Genomic DNA, 22,581 nt, shown 5'->3' with positions numbered 1-22,581 from the left:
TTCTGTTTGGACGTCTTCATTTTTGTTTCATTCAGTTATTATGTCAAATTTGAGATGGAGTGCAGTACAAATTATTTTGGCCCCAAACCTTTCTTTAACCCTATTTGCAGAGGTGAAAGGCTAATACATTAAACATACCAGCCCATGCATACAGATTACTTCAGCCCCTTTAGAGACAATATTCTTTGATTTCAGTTTTATCTCTTGCAGCAATTGTTCAGTGGCTGGGATGGGGGCACTGGGTGGTGACAGTAAATGGCAGCAGTAAAGTGACAATTAGCAAAGAGGGATATGGTGAAAGTAATACTGGATCTTCCTTTGAAAATAGGGTGGAATATTTACAATTTTTTTCTTAGTATATTTAAAATGTTTCTAAGTGTTCATGTTCAAATTTGCTTCCTGCTCAACCAGTGCTGAGTAGCAGGTTTGTACCTCAACAGTGCTACAGAGCTGCAGCACCTTGGTATCAGGCAGAGCACTGCTCCCTGTGCTGCAGGCTCAGTGGACAGGCAGGTAATGCTAGACTGAGGGTCTGAACACACTTTAGAGCTCTTGTAGAGAAAATAATCCATTTCAGCTTGCCCTGGCTAACCCAGCTCTGGGTAGCTGCACTAAAGAATTAAAAATGGGCTTTAACTCACATTGACTTGTGTTGAAATGGCAATGAAGACAAAGCAATGTGGAGCGCCAGCTGAAATTCAGCCCAGATCTCCCTTAGCCTTTAATTTGACCTCCTAGCCCAAATTAAAAACCAGATTGTTTCTGTTCACAGTTATTTTTACTAGTGTTAAGTCTGGCTAAACTGATGAGCCTTTTATTGGTTGGTTTGTTTTAGGTGTTGGCTCTCCTCTCCAGATACCCCGACAGTGTTTTGTAAAGTGGTTTTTTATTAGGCTGCTACAGAAGTTTATGGAGTTGGAACAACTAGAGTACCTGTAAAAGGGCAGATGTAGTTCTTTAAAAGATGAGCTTTACAGTTTTAAGGCCTGGCTAGTGTGGTGATTAGCCCTGAGGACCCTCCAGTAATGTTAGCCTGCATTGCAAACCTGCCCTTGCTTGTGTCCTCATCGCCCTGCAGCTGAAGCAACCCCGTGACTGCTTGAGATGTGCTCAGTGCAGATCTGTTTTCCATGCTTACCCAGACTTTTTGTCCAAGTACACCCGTTGTGCTGGGGCACATTGTTGTTTAGTTGTTCTTTCTTTAAAGATGAGAATCTCTTTCACCAGGCTTGTTTCCTGTAGCTGCAGGGGTGCTGCACCCTGGCACATGGGCACGGGGCGCTTGGCAGGCTCACCTGTTGCCCTACACATTCATTGCCTTTGGGGATTCCACCTCCTCTCCTCACTGTGCTAACTGCAAGGAGATGGGGCAAAAGAAATCTAAGGAAACTATAAGATGTAAGAGATACTACATGACATAGCACAGAGGGAAAAGCTTTTGTTGCTTGGGGGAACTCTCATTTGGAGGTTGATGATGAATCACAACATCCCCGCTGGCATGTCCTGCCCTAGACCTCAGATTACTGGCCTGGGGAGTCTCTGGCAGCTCAGCAGATAAGCCATGTTCAGGGGTGCCCCAAATTTTTATTAAAAACTCTTAAATCTTGTGAATTTGCAATTAAATGCTGCTTGTTAAATTTTAGGGGCCTTATCAATGAGTTCAAACAGTGCAATTACTTTTTTCTTTTTTACTCTGTAAAACTGGTATTTAATTTATTTCCAGGACCTGTTTTCCTTCTTGCTCCCAGGCTCTCCATAACATATCAAGGTAGTCCCTTTGGTGACCTTTGCAGCTCATATTTGGTTTGGCTCTGCAAGATTTTTCTGGTGTTTTGCTGGCTGGGGTTTTGGAGGCTTGTTTTCCTTCAATTTTCCTTTGTTCAATATAAAATAATAACAAGGGGAATTAAATAGGTTGGAGATATAGAAAGAGGACTGGTTTTCCCATCAAACTTTATAAGATTTTACAATAATCATAGCAGTTTAGATGTATCTCATTGGCATTTCTGCACAGAGGCACTAGGTGAGGCTGCAATTAGAGTGCTCTTCCTCATCCTGTATTAGTTTTATCACATAAGAAGCAGCCTATCTGACAGCTCTAGCACCTGGATAATTAAAACCTGTCAATAAAACAACAAAATGCACTGTGTAGTGGGACTCATCTGTGCTAGCATTAAACACCGCAGATAATTATGTTGCAGCAGAGGTTGGAAAGCCAGCCTCTCAGTGCTCTGAAAGATCAATAAAAAGGCCCATTCATAATGAAAAAAATGCTAGAGAAACTGGATTTTCATCTCCCTGTCATTAGATGCTTTGCTTTTAAGGTTGTAGAGGCAGGAAAAGATTGTGTTGAGGAATTCTTTGTTTCTGGAAGCTAGACAGGAGGATTTAGCTTCACTTTTGTGCAGCACATTGCTGAAAGCAGACGCGCTGAACCCAAGTCTTTTCTCGGGGCTTACAGTCCCCTTCTTCCCTCTTCCATCTCCACTGCCTCCATTCTCTGCTTGCCTTGGTATTTTCCTTTCGCTCTTATTACCAATCAATCACGTAAGCTCCACTTTTTACTGATATTTTTCTTTGCTTCTTATTTACTTTCTCCAGGGCTATTTTTTTCCCCTCTCCTGTCTCTTCCTAAAGGGCTGATTTGGAAATATCATATATTGACAGGGGAGAACAAACTCCTAGCCGACTTATTTGCTGTGACAGCCTCTTTCTTAAAGCACTCATCCAGAGAGGAGATTTTTGTGTTCCAGGGAAGGAAAAGGATGTCTTGCAGCATTGCCATGAAGGACAATGAATTAAGTCTGTCTGTTACTGTAAAACCATTACAAAAGCATAATAGACCTTGAGGAAGAGGCTTAGATATTGATGTCTTGACTATATTAGCATGTCTGGGTACACGGTGGCTGCCTTGTCTATACAGAAAAAAAATAAAGTCTGCATAGAGTAGGTGTTTCAGTTGAGGGCAGAGAGAAAGAGTGCCTTGTTTTTTTGGCAGCCAGTGCTCATGAAACACAGGTGAGTGGTTTGGTTGGCACATGGGGGCATTAAGGATCCCTTGTTGAAAGCTGCTGTAAGTGGAGGGTAGCACCAGCTATGAGCAGGGTGTGTTAGCAGAGGATGGGCTAGATATGGCAGCTCAGTACGTGCTCTACAAATCTAAGTTCATGGATTTGAAGTTTTCCCATCCTTGGGGTGTTTAACACCCAGTTTGGACTCTGACAATCTGTGGATTCAGAGGAGGCAGGTGGCTTCCCCGAGTAGTAGCTTCCACTGTACCATGTTCACAAGAGGTTCTGGCATTGCAGAAATTGTTGCTTCATCTCTGGAGGGCTTGTTTCTGGAGGATGAGGAGGAGGAGGGTGTGTTGGGATGAAATCAATATCTGAGCCTCTAGGCTTGTTGTGGAGCTGTGCATGGATTCTTGTTGCTCTTCTCCTGATGTCCCTAGCACAACAGGTGCCTGCCTCCATGGTTTAGGCATCTGTTTATGTTGTCTGGTCCCCTCCTAGGTGGGGAGTTGGAGGACTTGCTGGTATTGCACCTGCGATGATTAGTGCTGAAAGGCTTTTGTTTGGGATTGATCTTTTATTTTATGCTGCCTTTGCATTTTTGTTCTGGCAAACATATTGCCCCAGACATGTCTAGCCTGATGATGTTGATATGTCTATGCTTTAAAAGTTTCTAGAAAGCCTGAAAATAGACTGCCAAACTATTTGTTTTTCTTTCGTTGTCTCTTGCTGCATATATTAACAATGTCAGCATTAAAAAAAAAAAAAAAAAATAATTAAAGATAACACAGCAGGAATAAGCAGCTGTTTACGTCTAAAGCATTTCTGTCTTGCTATCACAGATGACCTTGTCACTTAAAAATCATTAAAATATTTCCAGGGAGAAGAAATGGCAGTTTGCTGAAGGGAAATGAAGTTTTGGTGTTGCTTTTAGTTAAAGTCTGAACAGAGCTGTAAGCAGAGTTGAGCCCTGCAGCTGGTCCTGAGCTCAAATGTTTCCTTCAGTCCCACTGCTATAAATGCAAAACAAATGACATATAATATACTGTTCCTGTTTCATATTAGAACTCCTGAAAGTCGTTTTCCACTGGAACTGGGAGATGTTCTGTAAAAATAGTCCATGTTTTCTGTTACAGAGTATTTGTTATACTGGATTGACACCTTGCTTCTAGATAAAATACTTTTCCACATATCCAGGTAGAAAGACAAAATGGGGAACTTAAAAAGCAGGAATAAATGCAGCTGGAAAGAATGTATAGGGAACCCCCCCCCCTTTTTTTTTTTCCTTTCTGTTAGTTTTTTGGTGTTTTTTTGTTTGTTTGTTTTTGTTTTTTTTTTTATAATCTTGCAACTGCAACACTTTACACTTTTCCCAGTAGAGTGATTTTTCCTCTCCAAAACATAGATGCGAATAACATGAACTTATGTTTATGAGATGATGATGCTTAAAGGCTGCCAAGTACCTTGGACTGACTTTTAGAAGGGTTTGGAGTATTCTCTTTTCTTGAAGATACAGGAACAGACAGGCATCGGTGTCTCAAGTTGGGCTGAAAATGCTAATCTTGGGTTTTGCTTTGGTTTCTGGCCTCTTGGTTGGTCTTGCTGAGCTGAGTGGACACTCTTGGTTCAGGCAAAGTGTCCACAGATCCCAGCTGCAATTATGGAAGAGGCCCAAGACATGGAGAGCGTCTGTGAGAAGCAGTGTCTTTACTCATGTGCCCACCTTGCACTTCAGGGCATAACAGGGAAAGGAGAATGATGGCAGATAGAAATAAGGGCTGCAAAATAAAACAAACCAACACACATACAGAAAGATGACTATAAATTTCTTGTCAGATTTCATAACAAACAACAACAAGGTGAACTAAAACCACTTGAGAGGCTACTTCAATTTTCCTGTGTTTCCAGAACATTTGCCTTTAAAATGCTGTTTCTTTAATAGCATAAAATTTTCTTTCTGGTCCCCTAAAATTGCCTAAATCCTTTCACAGTTCTCTTGTTTGCTTGGCATCAGAACATATGGAGAATGAGCTGTGGAAAAGTAGCATGAGGGCAGTGATGGGGAAGGAAGTGTTTTTCTTTGAAGGAGTTGGTGAATCAGTGCTAGAAATAAGAGATGCTCGTGTAAAGGCAGTAATAAGAGACATAGATGTGTGTGAAAAAGGTGACTGTATTTTTCTGGGGTTGTGCTAAAGTTATGCTATAGCCAGCAATGCAAGTGATTCCTGCACTATTGGAGAGGAATCCAGTGTGATGCAGAGCTACTGTATAGCTAAGGGAGGTGTTTCTGTGATTGCCCAGTAGAGGAGACAGAGTCATACTTACCAGCTCCATATCAGCTGCTGCAATGCTGGTTCTCATTGCAAACTGTACCTCCAGTAGCTGACAAAGATCTTCCTTCAAGAAAAGAGAGAAAAAAGAAAAGAAAAAGGAAGGGAGGGGGAATGGATTGAGGTGGGCAGTGGCAGAGAGGACATGATGGACAAAAAACAAGAATTAAAAGAAAAAAAAAAAAGATCCTTGCTGCATTTACTGGAAAGGTCAGCACCCAGCACTGAGCCTCACAACTTGCAGGAGTTTGGAGCAAGTATTGCCAAGACCCAGGTGCCAAGGAATCCCAAGATTCCATGTAAAATCCTGTGATTTACAAGGAAGAGCTCATGGCCTGGTTTGCTGAAAATGGAGTATGGCATGAATATAGTATGTTTTTTCTCCCTGTCATTTTCAAGGCTACAGATTCATCATCTTTTACATATCTCCTTTCCTATGTCATTTTTTGCATGTCGCTTAGTGTCACCTGGGCCTTTAATCTGTCTGGAAAGAAATATGGCAAAGCTGAAGGGACCAAGAAGCTGTTGTAAAAGGGATAAAATGCATGAGCAAAAGCAGAGCAACCAGTGCTTTAGTGATGAGGTGGTTTTTACCTCTTTCTCCCCTTAAAATTTCCATAACCTGATGTCTGACAGTAATAGTTCATTGAAGATGTATTAGGTTTTTTCCTATGTTTTTTAGTGTAAATTGCTGTCATACCTTAAGCGTGCTGGAATGAGAAACCTGTGTATTTCACCCTGGGATGATAAAAGGAAGCTCAAAATGCCAAGTGCCAGATTCCATTTTGCTCCCCACAGGAAAGAAATGTGAAAAAGAGAGGAGGTTGAGTTCTTACAGTTTTCATTTTGTTTTTTTTTTAATTTGTTTTGGTTTTTTGTATTTGTTTGTTTTTAAGATGAACCCTTTTTTTAGTTAATTTTGTGAGGTACTGACACCATGTAGTATTTGTGATTTTATTTGAGAGTTTTTAATTTGGTTTTCTGTATTTCCTCCCTAAAAGTGGCACTGATAATTTGATCTCGCCATCTTTGAAAGTTCCTGTGTTTGGTGGGCTTTGCCATCTCCCATTCCAGGAAAGTGTAGGGGGACTTCAGGATGTCCTAGAGTTGTGGGGAAAAGCTTTTGCATTTCTGTGCATCCTGCATTCCCCATTCAAACCCTTCTATCATGAAGCTTTTAGTCTCTTTGGTGATATTGCAGAAGGTGGTATGCATTTGAGCAGGTTAAACCTGTGCTGTTCACAGACAACTTTCCAGGTTGTATTTTCACTTCTGTTTTATGTGTCCAAATTATTGCATTAAAAAGAAAGGGCCATAAGCAAACGCTTGACCAGTCAAAGCAAAGCAAATACTTCCTTGCAAACAGAAAGAAAACACAATACAAATGAACCCTAATTGTGTTCGCTCCTCCCCCCACCTCCAATTCCTCATAATTCTGGATCTTTACTCGTGATTTTGAAAGGTATCTTTGATCCATTGCTGTTATTCTGTGTAATGTGGCCAGTGCTGTCCCTTCAGCCAGGAAGACTATTTGATTAGACCAGTGAAATTGCTTTTTGAAAGGCACATTGAGCCCAGTAAAGGATTTTTGTTGAAAGTGAAATTTTGGATGATGCTCAAAGCCTCTCCTAGAAAACTGCCCATTTGCATGGTCTGAGCTACCTGTGATATCCCAGCATGGGTGAGGACACTTACCTTTTTTGTTAAGAAAATTATTTTTCTGTCTGTATAACAAAACTAGTCACTTGCTGTGATAACTACTGTCTTTCAGCTAGAAAACATGAGAATGTCCCAACCCTCTTGATTATCTCATATCCAGCCTGATGAGCAAGCATATCCACTCTTACTATGCTTTCCATAAAATTAAAGAAATTATGGAGCTTAAGGCAGTTGCACATTAATCAATTTTAATTTATAGGCTCAAATAAAATCTGCATTAATGCTGACAAACTGTAGCTTCAGGTGAACATGAAGCATTTCTACTGCAGACCTAAATGAATTCTGTGCTGGATGTTACAGCTTCTGCCAGAATAGCAGGAGGGTCGGGGTCCCATTTCACATCAGAGGAGGCAGAATCCTAAAGAAAATAAATGCAGTTGTCTAGCCCTTAGGAGGTCTCTTTCTGGTATGCAAAAAACAGAAAAATCAAAGACAATTAATAGGTTTTTTTTTTTTCTTTTAACAAAGAAGTAGAAGATTTTTTTCTATAGAATAACTGTTTGCTAAATATTTTTGCATCACCAGTTGTACATTAGAGGTGTTTGTCCCATGAAATCAGAGGCAAATGTGGGTTTCTACACATGCATAAGTCAGTCACCCATGGACCTGTATATTTCTCAGGAGGAGCATCTTGCAGAACCCAGCCTCTGTGTATGTGCTCTTAAGCTGAAAAGATGCTCAGTGCTGCAGTGAGGGTCATTTTCTTCTGTGTGTCTTCTTCATGGTGAACAAGCTTTTTGGAAAAAAGTACCTTATTTCAGGAGATGCATCCATGCTGGGCAGAATAATGGAATGAAACTTAGCCATTTGTGCCTAATGCAAGGCACGAAAGTCTTGTGAATGATAAGACTGGGAAGTTTCCCTAACAGGCCTTGTATGAAAACATTATTTTGGTTTTTAGACAGCTTATTTGGTGATCTTTTTTTTCTCCTACTGAAGTGTTGTTGTTTCTAGTCTTTCGTTTGGCTTAAGTGGTATTATACAAGATAACTGGTTTTGTGGGAGCACTTCATAAAAATGCTGCAAAACATACTGTTATGTCTGCTATAAAACATGCAATGATTATTTTTTGCCACTGTTGTTGGTTTGGTCCTTGCATTTTGTTTGGTTAGGATGCTGGTGTTAAAGAAATATCTCCTGGAGGGGAAGGGTTGTGCCACCATGACTCTTCTCTTTTGGTAATTGGCTGATGAAGATGTTGGTGTTTGCCATCAGCCTCTGTGTGCTCACTGCTGAGCTCTCCCAGGTGATGCTGAAGTCCTGGCTCCTGCATGTTTTTGTCACTGCAGGGGCCACTCAGCTTCTTGTCCTGTCCTTCTGTCTGGTCTATGTTCTGACTCTCATCTCTGTTGTTTTCCAGATGCAGTAATCGGACCCAGTGTGCGGTTGTTGCCGGCCCCGATGTGTTTCCAGACCCGTGCCCCGGGACGTACAAGTACCTGGAAGTGCAGTATGAGTGTGTCCCTTACAGTATGTATCCTGATAAATTTGCACTTGTTATTTCAGTAGAGATTTATTGTGGAGATTGGGACAGCCTTGAGCTTGTCTCTTGTTGCTCAAGGGCAAGTAAAGTAGACCATGTGCATCATATAAGACTGAGCTGATAAGATATGAAAAGTGGTTCTCTGTGTCAGGTTTGTGCTTAGGTTAAAAATATCCTAATAATGTCTCCCGTGTTGTACAGCATAACAGTGACATATCATCTTTTGGAAAACACTTGGGAACCCCCATTAGAGAAGGCACACCAGAGGAGTGAAGCACTATTGCTGGCTTACAGCTCCTCTTTACAGAGGTTTATGCTTATAATCACACAGCAGTGTGCTTCGACTGACCTAGGTCCACGTAACTGGTGGCATTTGTTAAGTGCCTTGAATACAGTATTGTATCACCAAGGAGGTAGGAAGCTAATGTTTTGTGTAATTTGATGTTTGATGGTAGAAAAATACTAATTTATAAGCTTCCAAAGTTATGAAGGCAAATTACAGGCAAGCCATTTAGACTGAATTTTTGAGGGTAGAAAGCCAGTCACTTGAGAGGACAAGCAATATGTGCCAAATGGGAAATTCAGAGCTACAAAATGTTATGTACCTGAGAATTTGTTTTCTGTAGAAGCCAAATTTGTTACATGCAGTTAAGGTCCTACTGCCATGATAATACGAGAAATGCACTTTTCATTAGCAGTTGTAGAGAGCTGAGTGGTGAATAACAGTGCCATATGCCGGTTTTCTGTTTGAGCAGGCCAAAGCTTATTGTAGCACACGTCTCAAAATAATAAAGCAGGTATGGAAATGTATGCTTTCAACCCACAGTGTTGTATTGAGAGAGCAGCAGGAGGCATCAATTTGCTGAAACAGAGAGTTTGACTTGAGGGCTAAGCCCATCTTTGTTGCCTTAAGCATGGGCTGCAGGAGAGCAGATGTGGCTGAGCAATGACAAGGCACCCTGTCCAGAGGGGAAACAAGAGCTTACAGCCCCTGGGGTGGTCCCCATCCCTCAGGTGGCCACCTGCCTGCTGCCACAGCTTGGAAAGACTGTGTGGTGTTTGGTTTCTATGAAACTCCAAGACCACCTCTCTGAGTAAAGGGACCTCTCTTGTCTGAGTCGCTCTGTCGAGGGACTTGGATACTCTGCTGGCAGCAGTCTCAGTGTGTCCATATTTGATTTTTCTAAACAAAACTGTGAAGCTTCTAAATGCAGCAATGGAATACTTTTTATGGGGTGAGCTATTAAACTCATGGAAATATTGACATCAGGGCATAGGATCTACCCTATGAAGCAGAATATACTCCAAATTAGAGTTATTCCACTCTAAATGAGGCTTTTCATTTCAGAAACAACACTGTGCATGGAACAGGTTAGGGAAGACTGGTTTCAACTTATCATAGCAGGTTGTACTTCCCTGTGATTTATGATTTGCATGAGGATATGCTGTTCCCTCCAGGGACTCAGTAGTCTCAGTAGTAAAGCAGTAGTCATTACCTGGTACCCCTCCACAGCCTTTGTTGCACATAAAACAAAGAGGAATAGTGGTGCCTTGTCAGAAAGGCAGTATGTCAGTGTTACATCCCAAAGTGTTAATTTGCCCTGTGTACAAGGTGTAGAATAACTCATGTGAGAGATTGCTCAGTGACAAATGTACAATGGGGATTGAGTATTTTTTTAATGATCTGAATGTAGGGAGGAGAAGGATGACAACTGACACGCTGCCTTTGCAATTAAGGTAGGAGCTTTGATGGCTGCTTCCTCCATTTCTTTATGAATCAAATATAGTGCCTCTACAAGTAGAGTTAGCAGGGAAAGACAAAGGGTGAGCACATGATGAAATAGGATCCAGTCTTCTGAGGTTGTTGTTGTTGTTTGTTATCTAGGAAACTTTGGGTCAAATCTTCATGTGTTGTTATTTAGTATAGCACCAGTGAACTAGGCTGTGTTTAGGCAAACTGTGTCCCTTCATGTGCTGACATGGAGTGGGAAACCTAAAGCTCCATTTTATTCTTCTCCTGCCTCAGTCACTGCCTGGCTTTGTTGCTGCCTCTATTTCTTCCCTCAGAATGGCAAGATTAACTCTATAGAAGTTCCCCACTGGGGCTCCATGAGTATCCCCATAAGTGAAAGCCATCCAAGTGATGGGGAAGGTGTCAGCTCTGGGCAAGTAGGTCAGCAAAGGCATGTCTGGACCAAAGCCACGCCTGGTGGATGAAATCTGTTCCTTCTTTTCTGCCGTGTTACTGTCAGAGGTCAGTTCTTGTCACTGAACCCACATGCCTCAGCCCCTGTGCAGCCAGCCTTTGGTAAATGGTGGGGTCTGCCATATGGCCATCTGCTAAAGGAGCACCTTAGCTGCATGATAAAGGAATTAATACTTCAGCAGGCAGTTGTACTTGTGTGCATTTCCAGCTTGCCTTTGTCTGGTTGGATGGGTTACTTCTCACAGTTTCAAATTATTCTTTATGGACAGAGAGTGGGTTCACCAAGTTTGGCTGAGCAGCAGAAGAGAGGGTGTGCATCTCAAGAGGAGAGGGTTGGGGAGTCATCTTTAACAAATGTTGTTAGGAATGACCTTAGGCACTTGTGCTCAGTATAGTGCTAGTGTATATGCTCCCCCAAAGAAAAAATTTGGAAGATATAGATCTCCATTCATTAATCTGTTTCTCTTGAGATTTTATTATTTATTTATTAACTCTTCCACCACTTGCTCATATCATTTTTTAGAGGAAAGCATCCCCTTTTTTTCTCCAATGGAGGAAATCTAAATGTCCTTTAACTAGGTAGCTCATATATTGTAAAATGTCCTTTACATTACCCCACACACTGCATTCCTCTGTGTTCACTAGAGATACCCCTGATAAAGGAGAGTTTTATGGGGCTGCAGTTACTCTCACCATGTGGACAAGATGAGAGATGATTATGCAGATAGCCCAATCCTCATATTCCTGATCCTGTAGTTGCTTTGTCTGGTAGCAGCAGCCTTCTGCTAGAATGGACAGTCATTCCAGGACATTTGGGCTCCTTAGGCTGCCCTTTGACAGTGAACAGTAGGTGATATCAGCAGGTAAAAAGAGAGCAGACCTTATTTGTCAGGCTTCAGTGACATCAGTTGTCCTATTTTTCTGGTATCAGAAAAAAATCATCCAAATAATTTTATCTTTCTCAAAGCAGGCCTTAGCATGTGGCATGTATTTCTCCTAACACATGCTTTAGGTACTGCCCCTTTTCTTCTGGAATACTTAATTTACTACTCCAGTTTTCTTAAATTGAATTTGCTTTTAATAATTACTGACCAAGAGAGATTGTCCATGGTTTTCAACTGAATATATACTATTGCAAACCTGCAGTCTGCCATTACCAGAGCTGTGGACATGTTTCATTGTGGAGAGGTGACTGAGCTGTTTTGTGCTGTGTATGAGAATTAGAAAGCTGACGTGGTGAGGGTCCCCTTGATCCAGTACTCTGTTGTTTCCTACTACATTCCTTCCCTCTGCCCTTCTCCCTTTACAGAGCAGGGTTAAATGGATAATGGGAACAGCAGTGGTGGAGGTGTTTTTTTAAAGCTAGGTCAACACTCTCATTGCAGAAACACTTCACTATCATCATCTGGTGCTTGTACAATCCTGTTGTCATGGTGCCAGTACATCTAGGAGTGAATTTTTTCTTATTTCACCTTCATAATTTGCTAAAGGCCTTCCTGTTTTACTCATGAGCCAGCACAGAAAGCAGACGAGTGATTTATCCAAAGCCATACATGAGACCAGTGGCCAGCAAGAGAGCCCAGTTTTGCAGGAGCAGTGGTGTTGGGAGAGCTGGCCAGCTAGTTGTCACTTTAATCAGACACATTTTCTATCAATAACATGATAAACCCAAACCCACCCTTTGGTTTTGCTAATACTGCCTCTGTATGTATGTGGCACTTCACAGCTCAAACCATCCATGTTTTAGTAGTTCTGCAGGTATTTCTAAGAAAGAGGAATAGAGTGAACAACCCAGGTGAGGCTGCCTTTTCTCTCGCATGTGCTCCATGGGACATGGCAGTGACACTGCCCTTCCTGAGTGGCACTCCAGAGCAGAAGAGGGGGAAATTCCAATATGCGAGCAGCTATTGCTCACTGGCTTAGACTAAAATTTAGAGACTGTCTGCATTTAGTTTTTATTTGGGTTTTGAAAATGGTATGAGTTGAAAGCAGCAGAGGTATTTTGGAATGCTTTCTTCTGTTCATTTCCCTGTAGAGACAACCTTACAGGCGCCTAAGGATCCCGCACAGTGTTGAAAAGAGGATTTCGGTGTATCTGAGTCAAATTTACCTTCAGTTTATCCTGAGCTCCCAGTTCCCTTAGGTTTTGGAGGTCACAGAGTAACTTGTGCACTGTTGTCCTTCAGAAGCAGTCTGTTTTTTAAACAGGGAATTGGAAAATTTAAGCTATGGTATAGGGCAAAGTGCCGAAAGGGTGGTGACTCAATGAGGACAAGCCCATTGCTGCATTGATGGAAAGGATGGCAGCAGCAGGAGGGTGCCTTGGGCATGGCATATCCCACTGCAATGATAACCTGCCTCACACCCAGGCTACCAATCTTTCATCAGCTTTTATTGGGGAGATCTGTTCAAAGGGATGTTTCTTGCAAGGGAAAAATGCTCATGGCTTCCAGGGAAGGATTAATTGTTCTTTCTTTCCATTCTGTTTCTTTCCATGTGGGCTAATGTGAAGGCACCACACATCTCTGGTGCTTACAGAGAATTTCCTTCTTCTTTAATACTAACAAGAGGAAGGGAAACAAAAAAAAAACCAAACCCAACACATGAGCATATTTCATCCTTTCTTTTCTTAGGACTTTTTTTCTTTTTAAACGTGGAACCTGAAATCCCATTTCCCAGTTGCTGTAGTGATAGAAGAAAAGGTCACAGCCTTGCTAGAAATATTCCTTTTATTGCTGATAGAAGAGTAGATGGGCTCACGTATCAATAAAAGTTAGGGATGGTAAGTGTGATGTGGGAACAGAATTCAATAAAGTTTTATTGTATCACAAGTGGACTGAAGTGCATTTAAAAACATTAAATGAAGGCGCACAATATCTGCTCTGCTGGACCTTAGGGCCAGTGAATAGACAGATAATTGAATAATGACATTTTTAAGAGAATACAAGCACTAGAAAGCAAACTGATATTTTCATAGCTCTAAGATTGCTAGGAGAAAGGGAGAGAGGGGGGGAAGATGGGACAAAATTGCAATCTGAAAACAGTTTAATGAGACCACTTTTCCCAAGAATACAGTTCTTAATTATTTCTGGAGTGCTGTAAGGCCATTATGTGGCCTCTAGGCTTTCCCTCTGCATTTTCTTGCTGCCTCCTCCATTGGTTGAGAAGCAGTGTTTGCCCACTGAAAGCAGTGCTGTGTTTTGTTAAACAAATGGACTAGCAGCTTCTCTGCTTTTCTTTTGTCCTGGGTTTTTATGTTTGCTTTGGTTTTGTTTTCTCCCAAGAGAATTTGGTCCCTCAAGGCCCAGCAGGGAAAATGGTAAATGTTCCCAAAGGATTATGTCTGACTGTTAACATTTTGGCCAGTAACGAGTGAATTCCCTCATGAAGCCAGACCTCCTTTGTTTTATTTGTTAAATACATTATTTTTGTGCATGGGCTGGGAAGAATAAGTAAAACCAAAGAAAAAACAAACAAGAAAACCCCCAAACCAAAAACCCAACAGCGACCTAACTATCCATTATGATTATTTCTGAGCGGAGAGTCTTTGTCTCCTGCTGACAAATTGCCTTTCTTCCAATGTTTACAATTTCCTGGCATTGCAGTTTAAAAAGCCTCTTTTTTGTATTCACTTAAATTTACAGCTTTGCTTGCTAGTTTGTTGGTTTTTTGATTTTTTTTTTTTTTTAAATCCAGAGAGGCAGAAAAAAAAAATATATTGCTTCCCTTATCAGTCTTCTTTTACTGTGTGTTTGTGGGGAGACCGCACCTACACAACAGCCCATTGGAAAGCATTCTTAGTTAAAATAACCTGATATTATGGCCTTTGCAAACCTGCAGGCTGACCAATCTGAATAGTTGGATGCATAATGTTCAAGAAGGGAAGGAAAGCTAAGAGCTAGGGAAATAAGGGTATTTGAAAAGTTGAAGTAGCCTGATCCAAAGGGAAATAAACATTTTTGAAAGGCACAGTGAAATAAATGGCAGCATGGTTAGTTTTTGAATATGAGATGAGTTTGGGTTAAAATAAGGAAGTTAGGTGGTTTCCAGTGTGTCTTTAATGCATACTGGTTTCAAGGTCTGCTGTCAGCAGGAACATAATGGATTTTATTGTGGGGAGAAGTTAAGATACATGTTAGGCAATCTCCATAATAGGAAGGCCATCACTTCTTGGTGCATCTCTGAGTTCCAGCATGGTTCTGTGAAAAGCCAGCTCCTGCTGGCTCCTGTCATCTCTGTCCTTTTCCTTTAGGTAGAGGGTCGCTTCTTCATGTCTTCCACCCATGCCAGCATGAGCCTTTGTGTGAAAAGTAATTTATTTTCTCTTGCTCTCTCCTGAGTGTTTATCTGATTACCTCCTGAACCACCTCACCGCTCCCTAGTCCCAGGCTTAAAGTGTTGAAATGCCTCCATGCACTGATGCATTCTGTCTTTAAAACATGCATTGGTTCTGGAAATCTCCACAAACAACAGGTTTTGCTCCCATATGTCTTGGAATTGCACAAGCTGTCTTTATCAGAAAAGTCACCACAGTGGTAAACTCAACTCCTTTAGGTCTGAGGTGCTGCAGTGGATGAGAGTTGGAGTGTATTACAGCCTGGGCAACCTATGAACTTCTCACGTAATTATGGGATGCTTGATTGCACATTTGTTGATATTTTTATTATATTTTTAAGCTTGTACAGCTGGGAGAAATTGTTTTGGATTTTTTTAAAGAATATGAAAAGGTTTCTGTGGTAGAGCACAAGAGGCAAAATTCACATCTCTCCCCACCATCACCTCAGTCTCAGAAAATTTGCAACTTGGAGAACCAGACTTCAAATAAGTCAAAGAATTTAATGTAGGTCTGTTATGTGTTTCTCACATAGGCTGTTTTTCTTGATATAGAGCCCTGTCAGGTCTCCTGAGGGCCTCTATAATTGGTTTATTATGGAAGTTGAAGGTGGAAAACTGCGATGCATAGTGTAATTTATTTTATGAAGATTATAAATTTAAGGGGGTAACTTAATTCCTTGTGTGACTTCTGTGCACTATTTATTTCTTTCCAATCCTGACCCATAGCAGCTGAATTTTTAGTGAAAAAGTGTATGGGTTTGGTTTGATTCTACTCACTTAAATGAAAAGGTACTTAAAATCTTTCAATCTGTTGCCCGACTACCTTTGGCCTTTGAGTCTGAATCAAAGGTCATTAAATTGCAGGGAAAGTTTCTTTCAATGTCAGCAAACTTTGGGTCAGGTTCCTGATAACCTGAGGCTGTCTGAATTCATTAGCTTTTTTCAAGAAACTCATCTTTGTCACACCCATTTCTAGCATAGTAAATAACTGATATTGTCTCGGCCAAAAAGGGAATTGTAGCCAATACTGCATAGAAATAAGAATGAAAATATGGTCTATTCTTCAGTAAAGTAATAGGTTTCAGTCCTCCCACCTTCTCAGCTGATGATTCCATATCTAAATAGTGAGACATCTTTGTAGTATCTGAAATGGTGCTGCCTTAATAAAGATACTGACAAAGCATAGCAGCCTGACCCCTGCAAACGCTTTTTGGAGCACCAATGGGAAGAACCCCACTGGCTTTAGGTTGTCCGTACCAAGCCATGTTTTTTAGCTTTTTCTGACATGACACTTACAGATATTTGCCACCAATTTGCTGTCTAAGCATGACCCCACACTTCCCAATTGTCGCTGAACAATTCTGTCATCATTAAGGGAAATATATATTTCTTCCCATCTTTAAAAACCTATTGCCTAAATTTTGCTATTATGCCAAGCACCCTCTGGACACATTGATGTAGATTTCATATATTTTATAACAGATCTTCATGGAAATAATATTTATACCTCCAGGTTTTATTCCTATTTTCCTTTAATTTCTCTTACAAGAAGTATTGCAAAGGTTTCTTTCATTGGTGCAAGCAGTGTAAGAAGATTAAGACCATCCTTGCCAGATGCTATTATAAATTCACAAAAGAAATTAAATACATTTATTGAGTTTTATTCTGGCCAATAGGGAGAACAAAATATGTATATCCAGTGGCTAAGTTGAGGAATGAAGTTCATTTCTTCTAGCACATGAGGGAGGGGGGGAAATTTGAGTATATTAAGGCAAATCCCTTTAGTGTGTGAAATACAAAAATGCATCTTTCCAGATCTAAAAATACAACTTTGTTGAGTTTTCTTTATATTAAAAGGGCTCCCAGGAAGAGAGCCAAATACATCTGAATGTATTACTTCTTTCCCTCATTTCCTCCATTTTTCTTCCTAACAACATTTCCAGTCAACTTTTAGCAGTATCGACCTGCATGAAACCACAGTGGTTGTATTCACCTCAAGCTCTGGCAAAGGAGACAAACGTGGACTGCATAGTATTTGATTATTTTTCTTTACTTCTGTTTCCAAGAGGAGTAAAATGGGAGGAATTGTGGAAGACTAAGGCAAAAGGGCCTTCCACAGGGTATCCTTTTGAAAAACAAAACACCAAACAAAATCCTGCAACTTATTTCTAGAGGTTTCTTATCTAAAAATAGTCATGGCATGTCACTGATCAGTGGGCTGATTGCCAGAACATGCAGAATTGTTCTTAAGGGCTTTTTGAGGTGTGTCCTTTTTTTTTTCTCTTTTTTTTTTTTTGGGGGGGGGGAGGGGGGTGTGGGGGGCAGGGTGAAGGGCTGGGGAGTGGAATGATGACCAATTCAGATTAGAAAATATTTATTCCAATTGATTTCACAGATGAATGTATTGCTGAGGGTCTAAACTGATCTCCTCCTCCAAAGTCCTTTTTCACTCCATGGGTAACTTAAAAATGTCTACTGTAGTTTTAAAAAATGCCTTAATCTCATCTCTCTTTAATTTCTCTCTTCCACTCTACAAGCCCACATAAAAAGATTTACAGTGGGTATTTATCCCTTCCAATATCAAAAGCAAATTCCCTTCCAGATCTCAATTTTCACTGATAATCCTCAGAGATGTATAATTTTAATTTACCTTTCAGATGACGTCTGCCTGGTTTCTCTCTCTGCTTTTATGAAGGTATTATTCAGCTGCACCTCATTAACTCTGGTTTGGCTTTTTTTTTTTTTCTTTTTTTTTTTTTTTTTTTTCCTTCTGTGTGTGTTGAACAGTGTCTGTGAGTGGAATTATTGTCTTGTCCCTTGCTGGAGTGCACATGCTGGTGCAGCTGGGGCTGGCATGTCACCACATAATCCAGCTGAGTCCTTTCTTTTTATCCCAGGAGAGGCAGCGTTGCGGCCTTGTCCTTTTTATTGCTTTAAAAATTAATAATCTCACATTTTTCCATTTTATCCCTTAAAATGGCTTGCAGGACCACACAGATGCACACTCACACACCTGAAAGCTTCCAAAACCTCAGATGTTCAGATGTGCAAAATAATGGTTCTACTAAACAGAACAGGAACTATTATGCTCTTGGGATTTTGAAAATGAGTCTATTATATTTAGGTGCCCTAATGAAAGCTGAGCTTCCCTGGAAATCTACCTTTAATGTCTGTATAGGAAACACTCTGGCGTCATTCCACCTATGTTACTATTTAAAGCAGCAAATTGTGCATATAAGTGCTATTCTGAATGCATCCCTAAAAGATGGTTCCATGTGTCTGCAGCAAAACTGAAGGCTTGGAAGGAATGTAAAGTCCGTGGAGTAAATGCAGACTTGAGTTTGAATATTTGACTTTGAGAAGAAAAATTTAGGAAACAATGGTGTTGGAGATACTTTTTTTATTAGTAAGACGTGGCTCAAAACATTGAAACTGTAATATAAATGAGTTTCATAGTCTAGCCTCATGTGGGAGAGCAGAATGGAGTGGCTAGTGACTCTCTTTGGTATGAAATTACACTGTATCTCTGCTGGTGGTTTTTTCCTTATCACAGGCTGAAATTAGTCTTGCTTCAGTATGATCACATTTGTATCCTGCTGCTGCTGCTTTGGGTATTTACACTCAGGTTTGGCAGTGCCTGAAACAGGAAAGACTTTCAGTCAGTAATCAGTATGGAGCTGAAGGTGTGGAGGCAGCAGCTACTAAAATGCAGCAGGGAAAAGATGCTCCTATCCCGCAGGCACATCTGAGCCAGCTCTGATGCAGACCAGGGCATGAGATGCAGAGGCACAAGCTGTAAAGCAGGGATAAATTTGCCACGTGGGTGTTTGTACAAGGCACAGTTGTAGCCCTGGTTTCTCTTGGCCTTTCCCATTGGCACTACTGGGACACTCCCAGCCAGACATGTGCTTAAAGTTTTGATGGATGTCAGCTTGTGTGTTTGCATCTTATATATGGTGTATGCAACTAACAGAAGCCTAATTTGGGGGGTCCTTTATGTGCTCAGGCTGGGGTTTCAGAGGCGAAACAAATAGGCCTTTGTCCATTTAAAGACTTACTCAGAAGAGTGAGCATGTGACATGTACATTTCCAATGAAGTCAATAATTAAATATGTTCCAGATGACTCTGGTGGGGGAGGATATTAGTAATTATCAGAAAGTGATAAATCTACATTCTGTGGCTGGTACTTTGAAAACAAAAAGTCAGTGTTTCTAATAGAATCCATTTAAAATATGACCTGATTCAATTGTCATATTTAAGTTAAAATAATGTCTTAAGTTTGAGATGTAATTGTCTGATTTTTTTTAAAACAGTCTTAATAGAGGTATAGTAATTGTCTTTCAGCACATGCCTTTGATGAGAGCCCATTGAAACACTTGGGAGTTTTCTTGTTGAGTTGGATGGAATTTGGATGCAGAGAGTGAAACTGGACAGTATTTAAATCAGTGCAGCCTTGCTTATTAAACAGCATGAGTCTGAGCCTTCACATTTGGGAGAAATTTGTGGTGCAATGATGATAATATAGAGAGATTTCCAGAGAAAAGTGTTTCTTTCTCAAAGAGGACTGGTCCGTTCTGCCATCTTGTCTCAGAAATTAAATTAAGTGGCTAAGTCTCAAACCAGTTCTAGAGTACACAAAAATAATAATTTACATTTTGCCTTCATAAAAGGACAATCACAGAGCTGTGGTTTGAACATGCAGGGAGAAGACAGGAAAGGCCAAATCTCAATCAGAGTTGAAACTAGCCAGTGTTGTGGCAAATAACACAAAACTTTTTAAAAAGTACTTTAATAACAAGAGAAGGTCTAAAGAAAACTTGTTTAAGGTGATCACCCCTCTAATTGAGATAAAGAAAAAGTGGAGGCATTCAATGTTATTTGGTTTTTGTTCCCCTGTTCTTTAATAATCCTGGAAGGCCTTGGGCTGCCTGGTCCTTTTAGTTGGAGGACCATAAGTGTGTGGGAGCAGTGACTTTCCTTTTGTGAGACTGTAAGGGACCTGCTGCATCAGCTGCATGTTGACAAGTCTATGATCCCTGGTGGAATTCATCCCAGAGTACTGATGGAACTAGCAGATTTTATGGCAAGACCCCTCTTGATCATTTACCAAGTATCTTGAGAGTCTGGGGAGGTCCCTGCTGACTTGAAGGTAGCTAAAGTTATTCCAATTTATAAGAAGGACTAATAGTGTAATCCTAGTTCCTGGAAAGTTTTGAAGTAGGTCATAGTGGGGTACTATTGACAGGCATTTTACGAATAGTCTAGTTGCCAGGCACAGTCAGCCTGTGTTCACACAGGCAGATCCCTGTTTAAATAATCTGGTATTCTTGTATGACAAGGTCATTTGCCTAGTGGATCAAAGATCTGTATGCAGGATGGGAATGCACTATCATCAAGTTTGCTGATGATCCTATTCTGGGAGTTGCTTTTTACTCTCTTGAGGGATGAGAGGCATTGCAGAGGGAGTACGGATCCATTGGAGCATCAGGCAATGATTAATGGGACAAAATTTGACAAGAACAATTGCTGGATTCTTTGCCTGGCGTGAGGGAGTGGCAGCCCTGCAGAAGGGGATCTGGAGGTGATGGTTGCCAACAGCTCGGTGTGAGCCAGCACAGTTCCCTGGCAGCCCAGGGGACAATCCACATGCTGGGTTGCATCAAACACGGCATAACCAGCCAAACAAAAAAGGTGATTATCCCGCTGTACTAAGCGTTGATGCAGCCTCCACCTTGAGTCCTCTGTGCAGTTCTGGACCCCACAATATAAAAGGGATGTTAAGGTGCTCTAATGCATCCAAATGAGGGCAACAAAGCCAGTGAAAGGGATGGAAGACTGCTCCTGTGAGGAGCAGCTGATAACTTTTGATTTGTCAAGTTTGGAGAAAAAGAGTTCAAGTGACAGCCTCGTTACCCTCTACAGATTCCTGAGGAAAGGATGTGTTAGAGGGAGGTGCTGAGCTCTGCTCCCTGGTATCTAGTGATAGAACATATTAGAATAATTCAAACTGTGCCTGAGGAAGCTTAGTCTTGACATTAGGAAGAGTTTCTTTACTGAGAAAGGTCCAGCACTGGAGGAGGCTTCCTGGAGGGGTATTTGATACCCCAAGCCTGTCAATCTTTAAGAAGCATTTGGACAACAGCCTTAATACTATGCTTTGGTTTTTGGTCAGCCCTGAAGTGATTGAACAGTTGGATTCTAGATGGTCATTCCAACTGAAGATAAACCTTTTTTGCCATGGGCGGATGCTGATACTTCCCAGTGAAATGATCAATTGAGTGTCCAGAGCCCCATGTGAGTGCCTGGAGGCAGTTGGACATTGTTGGTGTAATGTGTGGTAAAAAAGCTCAAAATTGCTTTGCAACACGTTTTCATCTGAACATCTACACTCATGTTGAAATGGGTTTTGCAGTCGAAACCAGCCCAAATCTTATCAATTATGAATGGCTGCAACAGATGGTATATATTATTGTTTATAAGAATAAGTGATACATTTCAAACAAGAAACACATGCTGCTTAGCAGCTTAGCTGCCACTTCTGAGATGGGAACCAAATCCCTGACCTTGTCTTCCCCTCCACTTGTTGGATAGCATCCTACTTTAATAACCAAAAAATGATGACCATGAAATAACTGTACAATGGAAAACTATGTGCAAACATCAATTCCGGTGTAAGAGGATCCTATTCTTCCTCAGCTTGCTGGGAGCTGCACCTGTCTGGGCAAGGGTAAAATTTGTGTTTGCAGCACAACTATCGATGAACCTTTCGCAAGGGTCCTTGGGACAGAGAATTTCTGCAAAACTTCTTACTTGAAGTTTCAAGAAGTTTGTGCAATGTTGCTGCAAGGAACTGTCTGTAGCCCGAGGTCAAGGTGTACCATGATGATGTTGATTAGTGCTTTGTCAGATACCTGGCTTTGCAGAAAATATTGTGTATTCCTTCAGTTTTTCTTTTAATCCTCATTTGTTGCATTGCCTTATTTTAAAAACTGAAATAATTGCTCTAAACACAGCAGGTGAAAGGCTTTTGGGGCTAAAAGCCTGGCCCTTGAAGAGCAATCCAGATGACCTGTAGCAATCCTTAGAAATTGGACAAAAAGTCTTGGAAACTATATTCCCTTAAGCTTGTGCCTACTTTTGCTATAGATATAAAATTCTATGTACGTGCCTTATCTGGAAACAAATAAACTGTGCAAGCATCTGCAGGATTGGTGCCTAATCTGGTGGAGAAAAGTCCATTTAAAAATCTTCATTGCTCTTACACAATTTGCTACAAAAACATTTGCTGTTTATGATGCAGAATCTAGACACATTGCCAAAAGAAATGAGCCAAAGGTATTTTGTGATAGTAGCCATTCAAAAAATAGAATCACAATAATTTGTTTATTTTCTGATTTATAAAGCTGCTACAGCATCTTGGCTGAGACTGTGGTTAGAAAGCATTTATTTTCTTCCTCTGGTGTTTTAAGAGTCTTGCTTAACATTCATAACACAGC

The 22,581-nt window shown here is 40.8% G+C and overlaps 1 protein-coding gene across 30 annotated transcripts in view; it reads left to right on the top strand.

The window, feature by feature from the left end:
- Window positions 1-22,581, top strand: part of ADGRL3 (adhesion G protein-coupled receptor L3) — a 490,266-nt gene that overhangs the window by 271,367 nt on the left and 196,318 nt on the right. For all 30 annotated transcript variants that reach the window (XR_012055755.1, XR_005980340.2, XM_030271767.4 and 27 more), the window contains one exon: window positions 8,421-8,530. Coding sequence is in view for 28 of the 30 variants with exons in the window: in XM_030271767.4 (XP_030127627.4) it covers window positions 8,421-8,530 (110 nt within the window). In the remaining 2 variants the exon portion in view is untranslated. The remainder of the gene's footprint in view (window positions 1-8,420; window positions 8,531-22,581) is intronic.

The sequence above is a fragment of the Taeniopygia guttata genome, chromosome 4 (assembly GCF_048771995.1).
Source record: "Taeniopygia guttata chromosome 4, bTaeGut7.mat, whole genome shotgun sequence".
Taxonomy (NCBI): domain Eukaryota; kingdom Metazoa; phylum Chordata; class Aves; order Passeriformes; family Estrildidae; genus Taeniopygia; species Taeniopygia guttata.
This window is presented reverse-complemented; position numbering and strand designations above follow the sequence as displayed.